Source organism: Acanthochromis polyacanthus, chromosome 21 (genome assembly GCF_021347895.1).
Source record: "Acanthochromis polyacanthus isolate Apoly-LR-REF ecotype Palm Island chromosome 21, KAUST_Apoly_ChrSc, whole genome shotgun sequence".
NCBI classification, from domain to species: domain Eukaryota; kingdom Metazoa; phylum Chordata; class Actinopteri; family Pomacentridae; genus Acanthochromis; species Acanthochromis polyacanthus.
The window spans coordinates 11,956,627-11,978,866 of NC_067133.1; the positions used below are offsets into that span (position 1 = coordinate 11,956,627).

The following is a 22,240-nucleotide window of genomic DNA, read 5'->3' on the forward strand; positions in this document are numbered from 1 at the left end:
TGCCAAAATCACACCTTTTTTGTTCACTTTGCACCAAAATTTCAGATGTGTTACACACTTAAAAGTCCTTATAAATAAAACTTTGTTGCAGCAAAGACAGAATGTAACAGATTAATCAGATTCACTGATGATAAATGCAATCCCAGGTTTGAAAAACTCTTAGGTGAAGTTCAGTTTGTTGCTTCCAGCTGTTTGTAGAAATCGTTCCTCTGAGTTTATTAAATACATACAGCATCAAACAGCAGCAGGATCCATACAAGTGTCTTCAAAGAGAGAGCTGTGCGCATTCACTGCACACGTCCAGGAAATTTAAATATTATAAAAATCTAGCCTTGTGGCTGCTTCAGTCAGAGTATGACAATAGGCACCTACTGAGAGCCATATGATGGAGAAATACAGGTAAAGCTCTTCGATCGGTGGCAAAATTTGAAAACAAGAACAAGGCAGGATGAATTAGATGCGATTTTAGGCAAACAGAGAGGAAACCGTAAACATCGAGGAACAAACAACACGGAAGAATTCATTGTAAGTGTGAGCATGTCCATACCTCCCACAGTGGGGCTGGTTTATGTTTTGCTATAAAAGTATGCCTGGGTGTGACCGTACAAGTTTGTGTTGAGGAGCATTTGGTGCTTCTCAGGTGTATTTGTGGGTACATTATCGTGCATATCGGCTTGTGTGTGAATGTACACAGTAACAGGTGCAGACACACACTCTCTCCGTGTACCTTGTCAGCTGCAGCCAGCAGGTCATCAGCCATCTTGTCCAGGTTGGGGGCCTTGCCTGTGTAGATGAAGCACATCATCTCTTTGAAGACATCTGGCTCCACGTCATTTATCTCCACACGATTCTGAATGGGTGGAGAGGACGGGAGAGGAGAATACACACAGGGTTTAACGGAATAAAAGGCGAGAGAAGAAAAAGACAAACGCTTTGACAATCCTTCAGAAGTACGCACAGCAGTAGAGTGGCTTTTTTTTTTTCATTTCATGTGAATATCCCAAAAACCTACCTGAATTAAACTCACTCACCTTGTTTAGCACACACACAGGGACAGCCAGCCATGCAATGATACAAAACAAGCTCCACATAATGAAAGGAAAAACCCTCTGAACAGTCTGAACACGTTTCAGCAAAACTACATTCTAGTACATAAATTTAATTCTTTTCAGCTGATTCCTGGAAATTAATCCCGAGCATTCATTCCTTGACGGTGCCTGCAGCCACCAAAGTAGGCTTTATCGCTCCCTGGCACCGTAACCTGAACCTTTCTCGCCGCACTGAGAGGAAGAACAAAGCAATAAACCAATTATAACAGTGCTTTATCGTCACCACGGTGACCAGCGGCGTTTTAGCAGGGTCAGACTGGGTGTACCAACAGCTTAGTGCGTTTGTGTCAACTCTGACCACTCAACAGCAACATAAGCACACTGAGAAATAATCGAGGCAGAGTCTGAAACCAGCTGGTCTGAGCTTACAGTCTGCTATAGTGGCCTGCTGCAGAAAGGCAGATAACATACACAAGAAGGCACGGCACATGCAGCTTTAACAGGTAAAATAAATGATCTACAATATGTTACATACTAGAATCTACAGTATACAACATCATTTAAACATTAAATGATTTAAAATTTTACCCCTCTCAATAATTGCCAAGTCGACAACTTAAATATGTCCATGGATGGACAATAAAACACAAATATTTAAAAGATTTTACTAAGAATACAGGCCCCAAATTAATGATTAAATGCAACAAAAGCAAATTCACCTGTGCTCATTGGAGCAAATTTGAGTAAACCTGTGATTTCCTATCAGTTTATTGGCCGGAAAATGGTTATAAAATGGTACATATCTGTGTAGATAATCAATCATCCTTGGAGCTTCAGTAAAAGGCAACTGGCAAAGACTCGGATGTCCACCTGCATCTAAAAGATGTTAAACTAGAACAACTGTCCTGTTAAACTGCGGAAAGTTTCACCATAATTCACACCTTGAGCTGTATGAATTTTGGGTCATTAATGGCCCATACGGATGTGAGTTGGGGGTGACGACCTGTATTGGGGACAAAGAAGCATCTTGTCTGAGAGGCGACTTCAGCTTCCATCTACTGAAGCTCTTAGGGCTATAAAAGGACCTGTGAACACCAGAACTTTCTCAGTTTTGGTCCTACGGGCTGTGTCTATCTGCATGTCTGCATCATGGCTCCACATGGAAAAGAACTGCTACAGCAATTTAAAATCTGATCTGGGAAAACACAGACGAAGATCAGTAATAAAACAAAAAATTCAATAGAAACGTGTTGCAGCTTTAATAAGGAGGTATAGATCCACAGTAACGCTAATCAAAGCTGCAGTGGTTGTTCATCTAATGCAACAGACAGTGGACTATTTACAATCTAGTTCTGAACTGTCCTCTGCCAGAGTGACAGGCAAGTGTGTCACATTTGGCACGGGGGTTATCAGTGCAAGTCCGACAGCTCAGATAGCGTGAAGGACATCGCAGAACATCAATCTCTATGGACGGTGTCAAAGAAAAAAAACACTGCTTGCTCTTTGACACCATCCTGCAAGGAAAAGTCAGGAAGGACATGACAACAAGCCTGATGAATAGTGGGAGGGCATTCTTTCATCAAATGAGACCGACACAATTTTTTTTGACCTCTGATAGCTTGTTTGGTGTGAAACTGGTTCAAACTGCCACAGTGAATGCAGAGTCCCAACAATGAAGCACAGAGGTGGAAGTGTCATGATGTGGGCCTGCATGAGTGCAGAAGTAATGGGGTCATTCAAATATTTCAATGGGCTGTATTCACTCTTACTTCTTACTTGAAAAACAGCATTCCTCCTCTCATCTTGTGCTTCATTACTTTTACTTTTTGTAGCTAAAAAGTCACATGAGTGGTGAGCTAATTTTATCCTGCTGCTTCCTGAGGTGTGTTGGAGTGTTAATGAAATTTAAAAAGCTACCCCCACACAACCATTTTGGAATTTAAAACAAGAAAAACTAACAGGAATTCCCTCTGTAATGTGACGGCAACTCTCACAAACAGACAACAGTCCTGTCGTTACAGTGTCTGAAGCTCGTCTCTATTCACAGAGCAGTCCTCTGTTAGAGGGTTTCTTTATGAGCTCATTTGTCTCTCCTCTATAGAGTGCTGCAGAGGAGGGTTAACCCATCTATCTGTTTTCTCTGAATCGTATGGGGACGTGGCCCACCATCTCTCCCTCTTTCTGATGAAGACGCCCACTTAAACAGCAATTAAGATGCATTTCCTGGCTCTGTGCTTTATAATTTCCCCATTTGAGCCACGCAGGCATCAATATTCTGCTGACATGACGGCTAAATCACCCCGGTTCAATCTCACCACCTCCTATCGGGTGAACACAACCAACTGTGGCACAAGGTCCCTGTGCATCACATCCACCACGCGCTGTTTTGTTTCCACTCCTTTAGAGGACATTAAATTTATTTGCATTAATTTCCTGGACACACATCCTCACTATAATCACTACTTGCATAACGCTAAGCCGTACCCTAATCTTAAACCAAGATTTACGTCCTCAAAGCATGAATAATACCACGACGCACACAAACATCTCAGAGGACACATAAAAAAAAGCAATAACACTGCATATATTGTTAAAACACATCCATACACTCAGTCCCAAACATTATCTTCTATTTAATGCATCTATGTCCATATTGACCGCACTCAGGGAAAATAAAAATGAACATAAATGCAGGTTTCAGAGAGCTTAATTTAAGCTATTACGCTACAGTACATGACACACCGAAATTAGAAATTTAATCACCTAAAATCAGCATATTTATGAATAAATATAGTTACTGGGGGCAAAACAAGGCAACCTAATAAAGGTGTTTTGCCTCACATCCTGTCTGAACACCATATTATTCCCGAGCAGAGAATTCAGTTATGTTAAGTAAAGGAAAGCACACACGGTGGATGAAATGCTTTGCATATTGTTCCATCCAGTTCTCTTTTAAACATGACATAAAACAAAAATGAACCATTTTGTGGCAGCAGAGTACTTTTGATGTCTACAAGCTTTTGCAGTTCTTACTTTCATACTGTATATTTTCAAGCTACATTGTACAGCTTGGAGTGCAGCTGTGACTCAGGTGGCAGAGCAGGTTGTCCTCTAATCACAAGGCTGGAGGGTGTGTCCTTGAGCAAGACAATGGACTCTGAGTTGCACGGCAGCTCCAAGGCTGCTGGTGTGTGTGTGTGTGTGTGTGTGTGTGTGTGTGTGTGTGTGTGTGTGTGTGTGTGTGTGTGTGTGTGTGTGTGTGTGTGGGTGAATGAAAAACACATTGCAAAGCCCTTTGTAAAACCTAGCTAAGATTCAAAAAGTGCCTCACAAGCATTGGTAATCTCCCATTTACAATATAGCAAGACTGAAGACATCAACCGATGTTTGCCAGACATCAGAAAGCAGCTGAATGAAACTCGTCTTTGTAAAATAGAATCACAAAAAACACAGACGTTTTGTGGCATAGTGGCTATTTAAAGAGCAGTTTGGTAAAGAATTGTAGCATGTGATCAAGCTAACATATTAATCTGCAGAGAACATGCTAGCACTAGTTAATCACAAAGCATTCCAAGCTTTCTGCAAAGGCTGCTCAAAAACTTCAGAGACTGTTCCTGGTGTGCAAGCAGTAACTGCCCTGAGTCAAGACATAGCGTGACATCGTGCTATCAACATTTAGACTCATATTACACGTGTTTTTGTGACCATTGCACATTTGCAATTTCTCCATTGACCACAAACTGGAGCAGAGAAGAAAACATCACATTTTGTGTCAGTTTGCAGCTTGGAAGGACCAGGTGACCAGTGGTGGCTCTGTAGCTACCATCAAGACATGGAGAAGCAGACACTTTCCGAAACTGGACAAGGGGTGCACCAAGAACATGCTTGTTGCTTTCTTCAACATTTCTGTGGTTGTGCACTGTGAATTCATTCCGCAGGGTTGGATTATTAAGGTGGAGTTCTACTGTAAAATTCTGTCGTATCTGAGGGCCAACATTTAATCGACCTGAACTGTGGCATGATGACATGTAAATGCTCCAGTGTACTGTGCACTTGGTCACAGTACGATGATTCTGTATTTAGATACAGGTTTTCTGGCTGCAACAACACAATCTCAAACCACCTGATTCACTAGATTTACCTCCCTGCGACTTCTTTCTTTTCCCCAAAATGAAACTGAAGCTGAAGGGTCGATGCTTAGACACAGTTTAATGATACGTGTCCACAGGTTCCATCACCCTCACAGGATACCATTCATTGTCTATGTAAGCAGCCATGCAATGCATTATAGTGGCATCTCAATGTGTTTGCGAGAGACTAAATGTGATGCTGCCTGCTCGTCATTTGCATAAAGTATGCACGATCATTTGCCTCCGAAAACTGCTTAAAAAATGCTTGAACTGGGTGGCTCAACTGGTTGAACAGGAGATCCATTAGCAGGGACTACAGTTCCTGACAGAGCGGCCTGGGTTCAATTCCAGCTCACGGTCATTTGCTGCAGGTCATCCCCCAGCTCTTTTCCCTACTTTCCTGTCTGCCTCTCTACTAACCTGTCTAATAAAGCCAACACAATCCCCAAAAATAACTTTTAAATAAACACTTGAACTAATCGACCTAAAATGAAGACATATCCAGTATGCCAACATGTTGGTCTGGTTTGAAAACCAGGAGCAGGCAGCCTCCAAGTGAAGCATTTGTCCAATCAGGTGCCACCAATGTTTGTGAAACTGAAATAGGGTGAATTCTTTGTTGGATCCTTTTTTTAAAAGCACCTCCATTTCCTCTAATGCAACACATCTCAATAAAATCACACAGGTTTTTAAAAAGGCGTCTCTGTGATACTGCCTCCTGCAAAACATTCCTCTTTTTATGCTAAGACCAGGCCCTAGCAGCAAACTGCAGTACAGAAATGTCAAAGACATATTCATAATTTAGAAACAAATACTAAGACAAACCAATTCCCTCCTCCCATCGCAATTTTATTCTGGAAACAGTGTGATGATTTTGTTTGAGGCAACAGACTGCACTAATTTTCACTCATACCGTCTCATTTCATCCAGAAACAACACCTCTTGTGTTCAGAATAAAAAACAAAGATGCTACAATCACGTAAAGAATTCCACACATAGCAGCTTTTAATGACACCAGATAATAGAGTTGCAGTCAACAAAACATGAGGGAACATGTGCAGTCACACTCAGATGTTTGAAGGGGTGAAGACTTCCTGATGCAACAGAAGGAAAGATCGGGATTTAGACAGTCTGGTCGCCACAGAGGGAGCAGGAACAACGGAGTCAAGTCAACTCACCTTCTTACTCTCTTCCATCTCATGCTCAAACATGGCACTGAACACCGGCGAGCGAGCTGAGGCACAGAGAAACAAAAGACAGAGAAAGGAGGGTTTGTTACAGCGTCTAATGTTGATACATGGTGAGGTCTCTGATATCCGTTAACAGGCTGCCACAGGGCTGCAGCAGAGCGACGACGTGATTGACAGCAGTGACAGCAGCGCAGGCATCATGTGGAAAAAGTCAACTGCAGATCCTTCCTGCTGACAGACTCGAGTCGACCTCTCTGGTGTGTTTAGCCAGCATTCAGTGCAAAGAGACTCACTGCAATGGAGTTTATTTAGTACACTGTGCTTAAAGGTCTGTCTTCCTGCTCTGATAAACAGAGTCATCTGCTACCAGACTCCTCTAACATCCTTTAGTTCTGCTCATTCCAATTTTTAAAAAAGCATTTTTCACCCAGCTTTTACATGCCTGCAAATCCAAAAATTGCTCCATGTCTTGCTGCAAGAGGACTGTTCGCTACAGTTTACAAATCCCCCAGAGGCAAGGACAGTTCAGACTATCCTTCCATTCAAAGTAAAGGGGAGACAAAATGCAAAAGCACCGCTACTGATGCACCAAAGTCCCTCAAAGGAACAACATAAGAGTGTCTGCAACAAAAATGGTGACTTTGTAATCCAAGTTCAACCAAATTTCATACAACTGATTTTGGGAAACTGATTTTTAGACATTTTGTGAAACATCTGAAGCCCAAAATCCACCAGCAGGTTTTAAAGTCATCTTATCTTTGAAAAAAATGTCAAAATTACCTCATTTATCAGAACCAATAGTGGAACTGCTGAATTTTCAACTTTCTGGCAGTCCTTAAACTACTCATCTATAAACTGCTATTTTGTCACCAGCTTAACCAAATTATATGCGTAAAATCACGATTTATTCAATATGTCTTCAGTTTTAAAATTCACCATAGATTAACTGGTTGCTTTGAGAAGATTCTGTAAAAAAAAAAAATACAAAAATACAAAAAAAAATGTGGTTCTTGGCACAAATACAAAGTTATTCGTTACTCAGCTGTGACCAACAGTCATGTGACAAAAATTCTGACATTTTATGGTTGAACTGCAAGCTGTGTTTTCACTGACACGTACACTACCGTTCAAAAGTTTGGGGTCACTTAGAAACGTCCTTATTTTTGAAAGAATAACAGTTTTTTCCAATGAAGATGACATTAAATTTATCAGAAATACAGTCAAGACATTGTCAGTGTGGTAAATGACTATTCTAGCTGGACTGGAAACGGTTGATTTTTAATGGAATATCTACATGGGGGTACAGAGGAACATTTCCAGCAACCATCACTCCTGTGTTTTAATGCTACATTGTGTTAGCTAACGGTGTTGAAAGGCTAATGGATGATTAGAAAACCTTTGTGCAATTATGTTAGGACATGAAAAAAAAGTGTGAGTTTTCATGGAAAACATGAAATTGCCTGGGTGACCCCAAACTTTTGACCAGTAGCGCAGGTGTGAAAACAAAGTTAAACTGGAAGCCATAAAATTGTGTAGTATATACGGTCACCAGCGTTGGTAACCTCAATAGGCACTTGGAAACATATTGTACATGATCAATGCATTTGTTTTGCACTTTTTCAAACAGATAAATAAAGAAATAGCCATTTTTAAAAACAACTGATGGCATTATAACTGTGTCACACTGCACAATATTTGAGTTCTGTCTGCTTCTAGCCACGGTTGTGCTGTTTCTATGGAGTTGCAGGACTTCGTATTGCGATTAAAAATGATCCCACAGTGAGTAAAGAACACCCAAAAACTGCTTGGTAGATAAATTTCCGGCAAGAATAAATAAAAAACGGTGATCTAAAAGTTCTGCAGCCACTAAGCTAACAGTGACACATTGATGATTTTGATGCATTTGTGTTTCTAATCACTAAACGCGTGAGGTGATCAGTAACTTATTCCACTGTTCTGAAAGCAAATCAGAGAGAGCTTTCTTTCTTATTATTCCAGATGTGACCACAGCTGAAGAGGTTATGTTTAATCTCCAGTACAGACAGGCCATGCTGGCTGTCGGTTTCAACCACGGAGCTTCAAATTAGATAAATCAGTCCCACTTTTGATCACTGCAGCATAATAATTCTGCAAAATAATCATTACATCTCACTCTGTCGTGCTGCTTAAGGCGACAACACCCCGTCTTTTCTCTTTTGTCATCCTGGCTGTGACAGCGGTTCCTTGTGGCATGAGCTGAAGCTGAACCTCGTAGACGGAGCTGACATCGACCACCAGCTGGTTGTTTACCAGCCAAACAAGAATGTGTCTCTACAAAGGTAACAAGTTGGCCTTTTACTATCAAATACAGTCACCCTTTTCTGATATGGTTCACTTTTTTTTATTGGCTCACAGGGCAAAATTTCACATTATCCTTCACTAATGAATGCTTAATAAACTAGTGATTAAAATTTAACAAATGTTTTAACGCATTATTAAGTATGTGTCAAAGTCAGTGATATGTTAATTAATTTACGTACTTAATAATGAGTTATTAATTTGGAGCTAGCTAGCCATTTAATGACTCATTCTAAAACACAGCATCATCCATCAACCCTGCTGAGGCCACAAATAAGTATAATAGTGATAAGAAAAGTAAAAATGTGGAAGTGAGCCTTTAAGTGAATGACTAAGTTAACAATGAGACACAGACGTTACAAGGTCAGAACCTGGACATGTTTGTCGCTGTGGTAGTAACTTAATTTAACTCAGCAAATAAGAAACAGCCACCAGCAGTTCCACAGTATTTTGACAAGTGTGTTTCAGACACATTGTGGCTCAGGGTCAGATTAATGTCCTTGGTCAGCCCAGAAAGTGAAAGTTTAGTTTCAAACAATAACAACAAAAACACTGGACATAAGAGGTGTCAATGTTTCTATGAAAGATTTATAAGTAAATCATCTGAGTTCTCCAGATATTTTTAGGTTGGAAAAGAACTCCTTTAATTTTTGGATTGTGGCAACATTTTTTATTTATTTTATTTATTTAACCTTTATTTTACCAGGAAGTCCCTTGAGATTACAACTCTCTTTTCCAAGGGAGACCTGGCCAACATGAAAGTTAGAGAAGCTGAAACGTTGCATAGGCGGTTAACTAACTTTAAAATTGTCGAACTTGCATCAGGGATCAGTTAAAGAGACTTAAATAACTTTCATATATTCCTCTCCTACTCACTCTCTCAAGAGGTGTTTTCTTTTGTTTACAAGGAGAGTTTGCCAGACAGTTTTTGAAGTTTATGGAGGGTTATTATAAAAGAGGCAACTTTACCAATTTTCATGATATTTAAATCTACCGTAGAGAGGACAAATAGAAAAGTCTTGTTGATTGTGATGATGCATCTAGGATGTACTAAGTCAACAGCTGCTGGACTTGTAGTAGCTTGTTTGTTTATACCAGTTATCTACAGTTTTACAGTATTCTGAGGTATTTGCAAGAAAGGATTTATGTCAAGAGACAGGGGCATGATGTTTGTGTAAAGTCAAATATTTTTTTTTAAGATGTTATTGATTAAAGACTTGAGCTAGGTAGCTTAGAGGAACACCCATCCAATGTCCATTTTCTTCTGTTTATAAGGAGGCAGGTCATGGTGGTAACAGGTCAAGCTGGTCATTCTAGACGTCCCCCTCTACAGCAATGTTTTCCAGTTCTTCCTGGGGTCAAGGGATTTCTAGGTCAGATGAGATATGCAATCCCTTCAACAACTTCTGGGTCAGGGTCCATGTAGGCAGAAGTCCAGCAGGAATATTAATGAGACATCCAAACCAGAGTCCAGCCATGTGATGGAGGACACTCATTTCAGCAGCTTGTATACGATCTTAATCTTTCGATCAGACCGTAGGTGAGGGTTGGAACATGGACTGACTGCTAAACCTAGAAGTTTTGCTTTTGGCTCAGCTCCTTCTTCACCAAGACATTCCAACATAATGCCTGCAATACTGCTGATGTTGCCCCAGTCCATCTGTCCAGTCCATCACATATTCCATTTTCTATTGAGTTTCCATATTCAATATCCCTAAACTCCTTCGCTTGAGGCTGCAACCATCCTCAACTATTTTCCAGCATGACCTCAGACTTGGAGGTGCTGACCATCACCCAGCAGCTTCACATTTGCCTGCAAACTGCCCTACTACGCTGTGAAGGTCACAGTTCAGTAAAGCAGAGATGCGACCCTGAGGTTCCCAGACAAGACACCTTCCACCCCTTAACCATACCTTGAGATCCTGAACATGAATATCACATTTGCGGTCAGAGACAAGGGGAGTCCAACCCCGACTGGAAATATGTTTGCTAAGAATACGAAGGTTCAAATTCTCCGCTTAGAGACACATTGAATCCCAAATATTTGCAACGAAACCAAACTTAGCATTGTCGGTCCAGGTAGGACTCTGGGGACAAACCTCCAATAAGTCTGTCTGGTGCAGCTGAATACTGGTGAGCTCATACTGCAGCAACAAAGGGAAAGGGTGGGCAAGAGAGACAGAGAGGGAAAGAGGGAGAGAAGGGTTATAGTAAGGAAAGGATGGAGAGCAGAGAGAAAAGCAACAGACAAGGGGAGACAAGGGAACTCAGCAGGACAAAGAGAAAGAAGTGAAGACAGACAGGAAGACAAACAGCAGGAGGTTATGGGGAGAGAACTCAAGGAAAATGGGGAGTAAGAATGAAAAGAGAAAACATGAAAGTGGAAGAAAAAGGAGGGATACTGAGAAAAGGTAAGAGAGATGCAGAAATATAAAGATCACATGGTCAGTATGGAGCCAATTTGAGTTGCTCTCCCTCCTTCGTTTGATCCCTCTCTGTCCGTCTCCACGGCGATTAACGGCCGGGAGAGTTGTCACGGGAACGGCCAAGAGGGGAATAACGAGGAGGAGGGACGTCATCTGGACCAAGTAGAGCAGAGAGAGAGAGAGAGAGAGAGCGAGCGAGAGGGGAAGACCCCAAACCACAGCAGCACGTAATTAAAATGGCTCCTCACACACACATTTCAACAAATCCAATAATGAACAGCCTCTCCTCGTCTCTGCAGAGACTCACAGTTCACCAGTTTCCTCAAACTTTTCACTATCTCATGCTGGCTGTCATCAAAGTGCCAATATCTGAAACAAGTCCATGTTTGCTTGCATGAGCGTCACACTAAGAGTATTTTCATCACTCATGGATTCCTGAAGGCCAACAAAGACACTCAGGTGTCAACAGTGTGGATATTCAATGTATTCAAATTTAACCATCCCTGTGGCAAAGCAAAATTATCCATTCAAATTAAAAAATTGATGAAGTATTTCCTCCGCAATTAAATTTTTGTCACAGCGGAAAAGCCTCTGAAAAAGCATTTCAATTGAAAAATAAGAATAATGACAAACTCCATGATGAATATTGATATAAACTCTACTGTGTGTATTAGTTTGAAAGGATATTAAATCATTGCACAGCTCACCAGCACAAACATCGAATATTGTAATACTTTTAAGAGATATACTTAAAGTTTTTCTTGTCTTTCAACATTTTTCCTTTTAAACTGAGCTTTTTACAACACACTTTCACACAGCTTTGTTTGGTGTCCATAACTCTGTATAATATACAATCGGAATTTTCCAATCAAGTTTTTATTGTCCCTGATCCAGTCAGAATCAGTTAATATCTGGCATCATGTCGATACCTGAAACCAGTCTCCAAAATAATGCATACTTTGAGTTAGTGTAGATTACCTGTAGTGTGGAGCGTCTTACTGTTTAATACTGGAGCGATCAAAAAGAAATGGGCAGTTTGTGTTGGAAAGCAGAGAAAACTCTGGGGGTTTAGGTAGTAAAGGGGCACTAGACAAAGTGTTCTCTAGTCAGTGCTGCTATATTCCAGTGTATCACGTGTCCAAAACACGGGGAGGCCTCTCTAGAGTCCAACGCAAAAGTTAAAAATTTTCAACATACTTGAGGCAAAATCTGGACCAGAAAAAATGGAAGGATGAGTTTTGCCAATACAAAGGAAATCAAAGAGGTTTAGACAGGAACTCACGGACTTTAGGTGTTTTTCTTCGTTTGTCACATACTCTATTTACAAGGCTTCATGTTACTCATTATGCGTTTTCTAGCATATAAAAAACACCATATGGACATGTTAACACCAGTGAAGGGTTTCTTACACGTTAAATAACATGTTATTTAACACAACAGCTGTAAGCAAAATCTTGGTGAACACACGTTTGAGTTCCTTTGAACTGACATGACATGATAACAGAAGTTTCTCATGTCTGCTAATTGGTCCTGAACCATGTTTTCTTTTAATACACTTAACGGACATAATTTATACATATGAAAATGTACAGTATGTAGCCCTCAGTAGTGATCAAAAAACGATTTGAGTAAAGAACACCCTCTGAACCCCAAGCAGTTACTTATTTAGTCACCGTGAGCAAACTGTTCACTGCAATATAAACTCCATAGCACCTCTCTGACAATAGCACAACCATGGCTGGAAGACGAGAGAATTTAGAAATATTTTTGTGCAATGTGGAACCATTATAATACCCTAAATAATGAAAAAAGAAAAGGTGAATTTCATTAAACATTTGTTTTGAAAAAAATGTAAAAACCTTGAATAAAGATGTACAACATTTTTCCATAAGGCCAAAGGTGTTGTCAATACTAAGGAAATACAATGGCTTTACATACTGCAAACAATTTACTACATACATTTTTAATTTGCTTCCATACCTATAAAGACAGCCTGCAGATCAGCTGACAGAGCCTCATGAGACTGTTGGTCATAGTTGAGTCACTAATGCTAGATCTGGATGAAATACAGCATGTCACAGATTACATGTTCAACCACCGTTGAAACGTGAGGATGCCTTCTGTATAAACAGCTCGAGCTCTGAGTAATTTTTGCGTTTTTTTAAACACAACAGGCCTTTTTGAGTGTTTAAAAGCACCTGCATGCTAAATATAAGATCATATCCATCACCTTTTCCAGATGCGACAAAGGATATTCTCACCTGCTAGTATGGCTTTGTGTGCCTGGAATTTTTGGCCGGCCACACAAAGGGAGCAGTCGGTGAATCTGGAGCTTTCCCACAGATCTCCAAGTTCCTCAGCCAACCTGCAGTCAGGAACCTTCACCATGTTCATCGTGTTCTGACCTGAGATGTTCACAGAGTCCTGCACTACACTCACCTGAAAACACACACACATATATACACATCAGCTGCATGCTCAGGTGTTACTGTTCTTTTTATTTGCAAGCGACATCCTGCATAGAAAGAGGTATTTTAGGGTGAATTGTTCTGCTACCACATAACAGAGGCAAATGAATAGCATGTGATGTTCATAAAAAGATAATAAATCAGTCAATCAAACGTGCTGTGAATGATTAATGCGGGTTCCCAGCCTCCGAAATCAATACATCAGCCACTCAATATGGGGGCAATTTAAAGACAACCCATTGTTCCTTCTTCATCCAATCAGACCGGCTGCACTCTCAACCAGGCAGAATATCAGCACTCAAGTCAGATTGGGAGTGCCAGTGTATGTGTGTGTGCATGAGGGTTGTCTGTATGTCTTCCCTGCTGACTCCACCACCTGTTCCAGACAATGTCAACCAGACTCATTTATCTCTCAACAGGACTCAATGCAAACACACACAAGCAGGCTCTTGAGCACAAACACACAACCACATATTCACACACACACTAATTACTAAGTAATTTCCGACAGACTGGATTGACTGACTTGCAGTTCTTCACCTGCATGCCGCACCATCTAATCAAACAGTAACAGCTGGTTAACTATAGCCCGGTTGAGAGCATACTCTGACTGGTTAATGAGTTAGCTGGTTTGCAATTATACGATAAAACAGTCTCATGAAGAGAAGTGTAACGCTAATTCGAGTGGGGAAAAAAATAATCTCGAGTGGTCCTTGATGGCTAGAATCAATAGAGTGTTCAAGTGTGAGGGTTCTACTGAGTGATCAAGGCCCCTGCAGTAAAGGTCAAATTAATTTAGCCATTAACAATGTTATACGATGGCCTGTTCTTCTTGGATTAACATGAAATTCTCCCAGGTGATTCATAAGTACAAGATGAGCATTGCATTGAGAAACATCCACTCATCAAGCTTAAAGGTCCCATACTTGGCTCGCTTTCAGCAAATTAATTAAAGTTTCACTTGCACCCACAATGTTTCTTTGAATTTGTCAGCATAAAATACTGCAAAGACAGTAAATGCAACCATGACTATGCACCTTCTGGTTTTGTTCTGCTCTAAATGAGCTGATTCACTGAATGCAGCTTTAAATAGACATCTCCTTCAGGAAGAAAACTCTCTCTGTCTGTGATTGGCAAAACAGTTGACCACATCGCAGCCGACTGAGACGTAAATAAAGTGTCAGAACAGGATTTTGAATGACCTCTAATTTTCTTTCTGAAGACAATTTTCCATAGACATGAATGTTGTTTCTAACTCGTATTTTTGGAGAATTTTTCAGATGATGCTGCAGTTCTGAAATCATGTGTTTAGCGGTGCAGAGCTGCAGACTGGAAATGACTCTAAAGTGGCTGCTGGTTAAGATGTCTTAACAGGCTGTGTTTCAGTCACTTTTTCATACTAGTTCTGTTGTCTGACAACAGAAACAAAATACGTACATGAAAACACCTTTGTTAGGAATTTGACTATATTAGAATGCAGTATGTGGGAGCACAGAGAGCAGGAGAGAAGCAAACCAATCCAATGAAAAGGCCAATAGCAGTGTTTACGTAACACACCCAGTCCTTGTTTACTGGTTTCAAATCTCTCATAAAGTTTCCACCGTCTCTGAACAATAATCCTGAATAATCAAACCTAATGATACTGTTAGTCACATTAACCGTGCAAGAATGCTAATATTTAGAATTTTTCCATTGATGTGCAATAGAAAGCAAGACCGTAAGGTTCACCCTGTAAGGTACATGCCAGTTTCAAAGTTAAAATTCTAAACTTGTTTCATTCATTAAATGTCTTGTGACATAAAAATCGACAAAGACGCATACAAACAAGATGGAAAAAGGTTGATTTGTATTAGAGGGGAACCTTAAAAAATTATTTTAGTTGTGGCAAAAAGCTAGGCTGGTGTCTTTACTGTGTCTGGGCAAATTACGAAAATACACTATGCAGAATTACAAAGTGAGAAGGTTGTGTTCATTTACTGTCTTTAGGTGCGGAAGGATTTCAGAACTTACACAATGTATAAGTTCTAAGTGTCCAGCTGATGACTCACTGAATTTCTCAAATCACGGTTATTAGTATGAATGCTTTGTACATGACTTTAAATTCCCCAGGCAGCCTTCTTTTAATTAACTAGAGTACAGTTTCACTGAATCTGTTCGGCTTCTGAGACAAAGGGTCTTTTTCTTAGTAACATTAAAATAAAGCAAACCATGCTGAAGATCTACTTCAACCACTCGTTGCACTTCAGTAGCACATTTCAAAGCTTGATATACGGATCTGTATTTGCATATGGATGTGGTGCATGTGAGAGTCAAATGTGCTCATGCTTCACAAATGAAAAATGACTGGAAATAATGTGTAACAACTTTGGACAATAGAACTGAACAGTTGCTGGCTCAACTTAATTTCTTAAGTGCTGTCTACTTCAAACTTTGAAGTTGTTTAAACAAGGAATGATTGATGAGATGTTCAGGTTTGCAGATGGCTCATTATCACCAGTTTGGCTTCAGTCAATTAAATTAACACAACTGACTGTGATATTGGCATTGAAAAAGATCTGTTCATGTAGAGGAAATCTCTTGCTTTCAATTTTGGGATTATCTGACAGTACAACACCTATGAGATAGGCGACATTATTTCACTAAAATTATTTTTTTAGTGACACAACTGTCTAAGCTTTGCGCGCTGTGGTAACTTTGTGGAGACTAGAAGGTTCTCTGTGAGCAGCCGCCCAGCTAGCTTCTACAGCAGCTTGTTTGTTGCGCATTTGGGGAACATTGGTAAACTGTAGTGTCTATTGATTAGCAGATGTTCAGCAAGTGAGGCATTTTGGTTACAAGTTCATTTATATTTTGCCTTGGGGAGATGCATTGAATTAAGATAAAGAATGCCGTAGGTCTAACTTTGATTCAGACATTTGTACATTAGCAGGAGTTAAGAAAAGTTACTAGAGGTCTATTTTTTTTTACATGTGAAATTGTAATAAACACAATTTTAGTACTGATAAAAATAATCCTGTTTAGCATTTCTAATATTGTATTGTAATAATGTGGCCCTGGTAAATGGTGTTGTCTTCATAGTAGCATTGCCTGCTAAGGCTATTCGGTATATGTTGTAATCGCATCTTTTCTGTTCTACGTTTTGGCAGCCATAGGGTCACTACATTCTGTAGCCAAGGAGTAATAAATCCTACAGCTAACTACCATGTTCCTTTGATTCTAGAAATCTCCCAAGACCAACCACGGCAATTTACGATTGATAGGTATTTGCAGAGAGCAAAAGCTGATTCTTTTTTACGTAATTTGTCTCACAAGTATGTAAAAGAAGCCACAAAAATGGTGGTTTTACCTGCCACTGGGCATTAGGCTTTGTCATGGTGCTCCTTTACTAGCTAAGCTCACAAAAAAAACTTAGTTTCCTCCAATCATTTAAGTATGAAACAGTAGAGACTCCACCTGGTGGTGCAACAGGATGCTCTGACTAATCTGCAATACTTGAAATGAGTATTATCTAGGAAGTGAGTACTGTGTTCCAAGAAGATACTAAATATGAAATCACTTGGATTGGAGAAAAACAAAACAAAAACTCGATTGGTACATCCCTGTTTCATTCTGTATGTTTTCAATGTCAGCTGAAGACACATTTGGTAATAACTATAATATTTATGTATAACGCCATTCATAAAACTGCAAATATAAATGCTGTACTCTACAAAGGTAACTTCTAATATGTACTTCAGACTTAAACTACTATTTTCACACCATTTAAAGTATAATATATGAGATAAAGTGGGTTGTGAAAGTAGAAAAATGAAATTTAAAGATATTCTCCTCTTATCCATCACATTAATAGAGCAGATTTTATTACACTATCAAACTGTTTACCTGCACTGTGCATAATTACATCCAGTCAAGAGACAGCTGCCAGCAGCTACATAAAAGGATAATCTCAGTTCCTCTGTTTTCTTTGCTGACACCTCCTAAATTGCTTGTTGTCAAGAAAAAGGCCAAAAATCCCCAGAACATCCCTGCAAAGTGACCTTGCTGTTAAAGCCTCAGCGAGAGAGGCTGACACCCAAAAACCCACAAAAAAAAAAATAGCCAGGTTCCCTCCTCATCCATCCATCCCCATTCAACCACCTGCCCACCTATTCGTCCGATGCCACATCCATCCACCTATTCAGCTCGCACAAAAAGACTCCTGGAAAAGGAGGAGAAGCACATACAATAGAGAAGTGCGTGGCAAGCAGGAAATTGAATGTCAAGGAGCCTTGTTTGCTCCTGATGGAGGTTTGAGGGTTAGCCTGAAGGGGACAGAAAGACAGAGAGACAGAGGGAAAGATAATAAAAGAGAAGAGTAAGAAAAGGGGGAAGATATAGGGATAATAAAAGGCTGGGAGAATACAGATGCAGAGATACCAGGTGACAGACGGACAGAGAATAGAGAGAAGCCATCACATAGGATAGGGTGGGAGTGTGAGCGGGCTATTGGGATGTATAGCTGGAGATGGCCTCTCATAGTAACAGCTCATTTCTGGCACAAAAATGACAGGGACAGTGAGAAGAAAATGTGAGTTTTGCGAAGAAAGGCGCATTGAGAGCATCCCCGTGTGCGCGAGACAGTCTGGTTTCCACAGTTGGCTCTATTAATCACACCCCAGGGAGATGCAGGTCCGGCTGACTGACATGCATCCATCTCCTGCTCGCAAATGCGCCCGCATTCGCAGGACGAACAGACAGGCAGCAGCATTCACAAAAACACTGATTAGCAACACAGAAAAGCTTGGGAGAAACGGGAGCCGCTGTTTATGAGGGAAGAGAAAACAGCAGAGGAGGGAGACAGACGGACGGACAAAGACAGAGGCCAGAGGACAGAAGTTCAGTGAGCTGAAGTTGGAATGAAAAATGGCTTTAGGAGAGGAGGAGGGGGAGGAGAGAAGGGAGAGTTCAGAGCTGTGTCCTGAGTACCCACTGAAAAAATAAACAAGAGCTGAAAAGCGAATTGGAAGGGAAGCCAGCGAGCCCGGTCAATGTATTTCGGTATAAATAGCCCAATTAGTATGGCGGAGCCGTCGCTGGGCTCTCAGACGCAGCGTGGCAGAGCCGGTCTAATTACTGGCTAACTTGACCAATTATTCCACTGTTTAACCAGGCAGAAACTAAATCGCAGCACCTGGTTATTTAGACACACTGGCTGCCCTGACAGTCTTCACGCCATTAGCTGTCATCTTCAGTCATTGTCAACCTCGTCGTCCTCGCATCTTCTCCTCCAAAACTTTCCTTCTCCTACGAGGACACGTGATGTCAGTTTATGACATGCAGTCTACTGAACGGTTTACATTAAAACGACTGATTTTCACACAGGTTTGTCTCCAGTATTTCAGTGCAGATGGCAGACGGCTCTGTGACGCGACCAGCAGAAGTTTATTCACCTGGTTTATCACTTCATAACAAGAAGGTAAAATATTGTCCTTCCAGGAAAACAGCAGCAATAGTCATTTCAGTAATTGCATTCCACTAACAAAGCCCTCTAGTAATTATTAGAAAGCGGCTGTGGAAATTGTGGCTCTGATCCGTCAAGAACACCATAATGAAACTGTAAATCCTCATCTTTAGCATTTCCAATTTAAGAAACGGACTTGCTCTTTCAGTTGTCATTTGAAACCATTTCAGAAAACGATGTCAACTTGTAGACAGTGGCCTTAGATCAGAAAAGATCACAATAGCTATTTCAATCAACAGCACAAAACATGCTTTTCCACACAAAAGAGGCTGTAAATTGTTAGATGCTTACATTTTGTCAGACTTAGCCATCCAAACCAAGTAAAAAAAAACACAAAAACACTGTAGCTTTCTGCTTCGGGGTTGCATGGTTGTATTTTAACCCAAAACCACAATGGCTTGTGGAGGTTCTCATGTCTTCTAAGAATAAGTACAGTTGCTTTTTACAAAAACTCTGAGTACCAAACCATGATCTTTTCCTAAACCTTTGTTTCCTACACTTACCAAAGTAGTTTTGTAACATCAACTGAAGCAAACAGACGGGAAAACAACACAAAACAGAGGCTGAAAACGCCACAGAATGGCTGCGCATGTTTGAACCCCAGTCTTTTCTGGGGACTTTTCTGCTGTTTTATGTGTAAAGCATGAGAAACTCAAGACTCAGCATTATCAGATGAAATGTAACGTGTGACCGTCACACAGAAGAAGGTTTACATCTTGGGTCAGACGTACGGTGTGATGTGTATCTGAGACTGGAGCCTTTGTGATTTGCTAATTGCATTATTTTTAATGCGACTTCAATTTGAAAATGATAATAAAACTACCTTTTTTATGATGTGTGACCATAAATTTACACTGTTATCTTGCATTTAACTGAATTATTTTACATATATTTGCCGTCATTTTCCCAATTTTAGCATGTTACATTATTTCACCATTTTTAATGTATTTTTTAGTAGATTTCCACCATTTTTTAAATGACTGTTTTGGTAGTGTTTGTACACAATAAATCTGGTTGATTTTGTCATACTTTAAAAACAAAACTCAGTGATAGGCTTTTTTGTTACCATTTATTTATGTTAAACGTCTTTCGATAATCAGCTACTTATGTGTTAATTAATTTTCAGGGAAACGAACTGTCTTCCTGGGTTACAGCTGACCTTTAATTACATCATAGCACAGGTGTGGCACGTAAATAGGGTAAAAAAAAAAGAGACCTAAGGCACTCATGGGTAATGGGGTTCCACCAGACTTTCACTTTCTGATGTGGTCAATAGCTGCCTATAAAAAATAGCATCATGTTCACTGTTATGCCATATATAAGCTGTCACTTGGACTAATTCTGCCTTTCTCTCCATACCGCAAGAGATTAAACTTTACCAATGACTCAGCACAGGGTTTGCTTCATTTTTTGAGGTCATAAGAGTCAAAGCAGTTTTTCCACAACAATCCCAGAGGGAACGTTTGTTTTACAGCGGCACAAGAGAAAACGTAAAAAGGATCATCAGAAATATTAGGATTCGCCCCGTGGATGCAAAATTTGATGACATTTTTTAAGACACTAAGATCCGTTTTTCAGACACCAAGTAATGGGGTGATAGTCGAGTGGTGACGACGCAAACAACATGAGTGTTGATGCCTCGAGCAGCGAGTCCCCAGTTTGGATACCATTTCACTGTATACGCTCTCTTCACCTTAGTTCCCTTGTCTCTCCACTGTCCCTGTCTATAAACCGTGTATCTCATGTCCTAGTTTGTACATCTTCATTTACTCTCCTCTTGTCTTCCTTCCTTTACTGTAAAATCGACTAATTGAGATCTATCAATTTGTCTCCTGCAGTTACGTCTGCTGTTCTTTGACTGTTCTGTCACTTTAAAGCCCTCAAAGGTCCAACTTTTAAGGCATGACTAGTTATTGTTTTCCAATAAGTGTTTTGGGGGTAATCTGTGGCTGTTTGCTATCTAAGCTGGTACTTATCCACTGTGAAATAAGCTGATTTCCAAATTTGTGGTGCTTTTCGTTTAGTTTTTGCCGATTGTGTCTCTGCTAGATAGACATGTCTGTCAGTTAGAGTAGATTGTTAAACTTAATCTGACTTTAGAAAGATGTTAGGGTGCTCCAGATAACGTTAGCTGCAGACAAGGAGGCACGACAAACCCCTTAGTGATCGTCTATTGCCGTCAGCAAAGTCTTGGTTACACTGACACCAACAAGTAAATTATTCAGGGATTTTCAATCTAACTGGCAAACTGGGCATGCTTGTAGAAAATTGCAATGTTTATTACAACTTCTGCAGTGTCCCTTAATAGTTTCACTAATTCATCGGAGCTTCTACAAATGCACTCATCTTTCCCCACCTGTACACTGTAGCTTTCAGTGTTGACTGGCTGTTACCTGAGAAATGTAACCAATCAGATGGTGCTGTGGGCGGGACATTGACAACAAAGTCACTACTAAGAGAGAGAGCCAAAGCAGTGCTTTTAATGTACTTTATCAGTATCATTAAATAACAATAACAATATCAATAATTGGAAAAATGAGGAAGATCAGCCCCTATAGTCAGCCAAACTGATAATCGGCCGCTTCCGAGTTATGGCTCACAAATAAGTACCATACAAATGCGAGTGGCATATGATACTATTGAATGATCTGTATAATATAGGCATTTTTCAGTCTTGCTGCCAAGAATAGACTTCATTGAGGATACATCTGTGTATCCTCACTCAGAGCTCCTCCAGCAAACCTCCTTAATTCTAAAGATGCATTTTAGGAATTGAGATGTACTTTGTGATGATGCACCAAGATTGAATTTCAGGTCAGGAGGACAGATGAGGCTGAAATCAGTGCCAAAAAACGCCTGAATACAAACAATAATATAGAAAAAATAAACAAAATAATTGATAAAATATTGATGAAGGGCAAATGGTGAAGACACAATGACATTTTGAGGGTCACTGAAGTCATTAGAAATAAACATCCACGGCAAACTTGTTGTCAGTCCAGCCAGCAGTGTTGAAGATATGAAAGCGCTAAATTTACCAACCAACCAGCTGAATGACTGGCTGGCTTTTATTTCGTACCCGGGAGTTTTAACGACGATAATGACGGTGATGACAGCAGAAACACATTCTATATACAACC

At 40.2% G+C, this 22,240-nt stretch overlaps 2 protein-coding genes across 2 annotated transcripts in view; both read right to left on the reverse strand.

Annotated features, from left to right (window-relative positions):
* strada (STE20 related adaptor alpha) overlaps positions 1 to 22,240 on the reverse strand; it is a 273,305-nt gene that overhangs the window by 47,103 nt on the left and 203,962 nt on the right. The window lies entirely within an intron of this gene.
* The window catches only part of spop (speckle type BTB/POZ protein), a 130,847-nt gene that overhangs the window by 9,320 nt on the left and 99,287 nt on the right, over positions 1 to 22,240 (reverse strand). The window contains exons 7-9 of the mRNA XM_022195490.2: positions 13,394 to 13,571; positions 6,358 to 6,413; positions 728 to 850 (exon numbers count right to left, since the gene is read on the reverse strand). Of these exons, the coding sequence (XP_022051182.2) occupies positions 728 to 850; positions 6,358 to 6,413; positions 13,394 to 13,571 (357 nt within the window). The remainder of the gene's footprint in view (positions 1 to 727; positions 851 to 6,357; positions 6,414 to 13,393; positions 13,572 to 22,240) is intronic.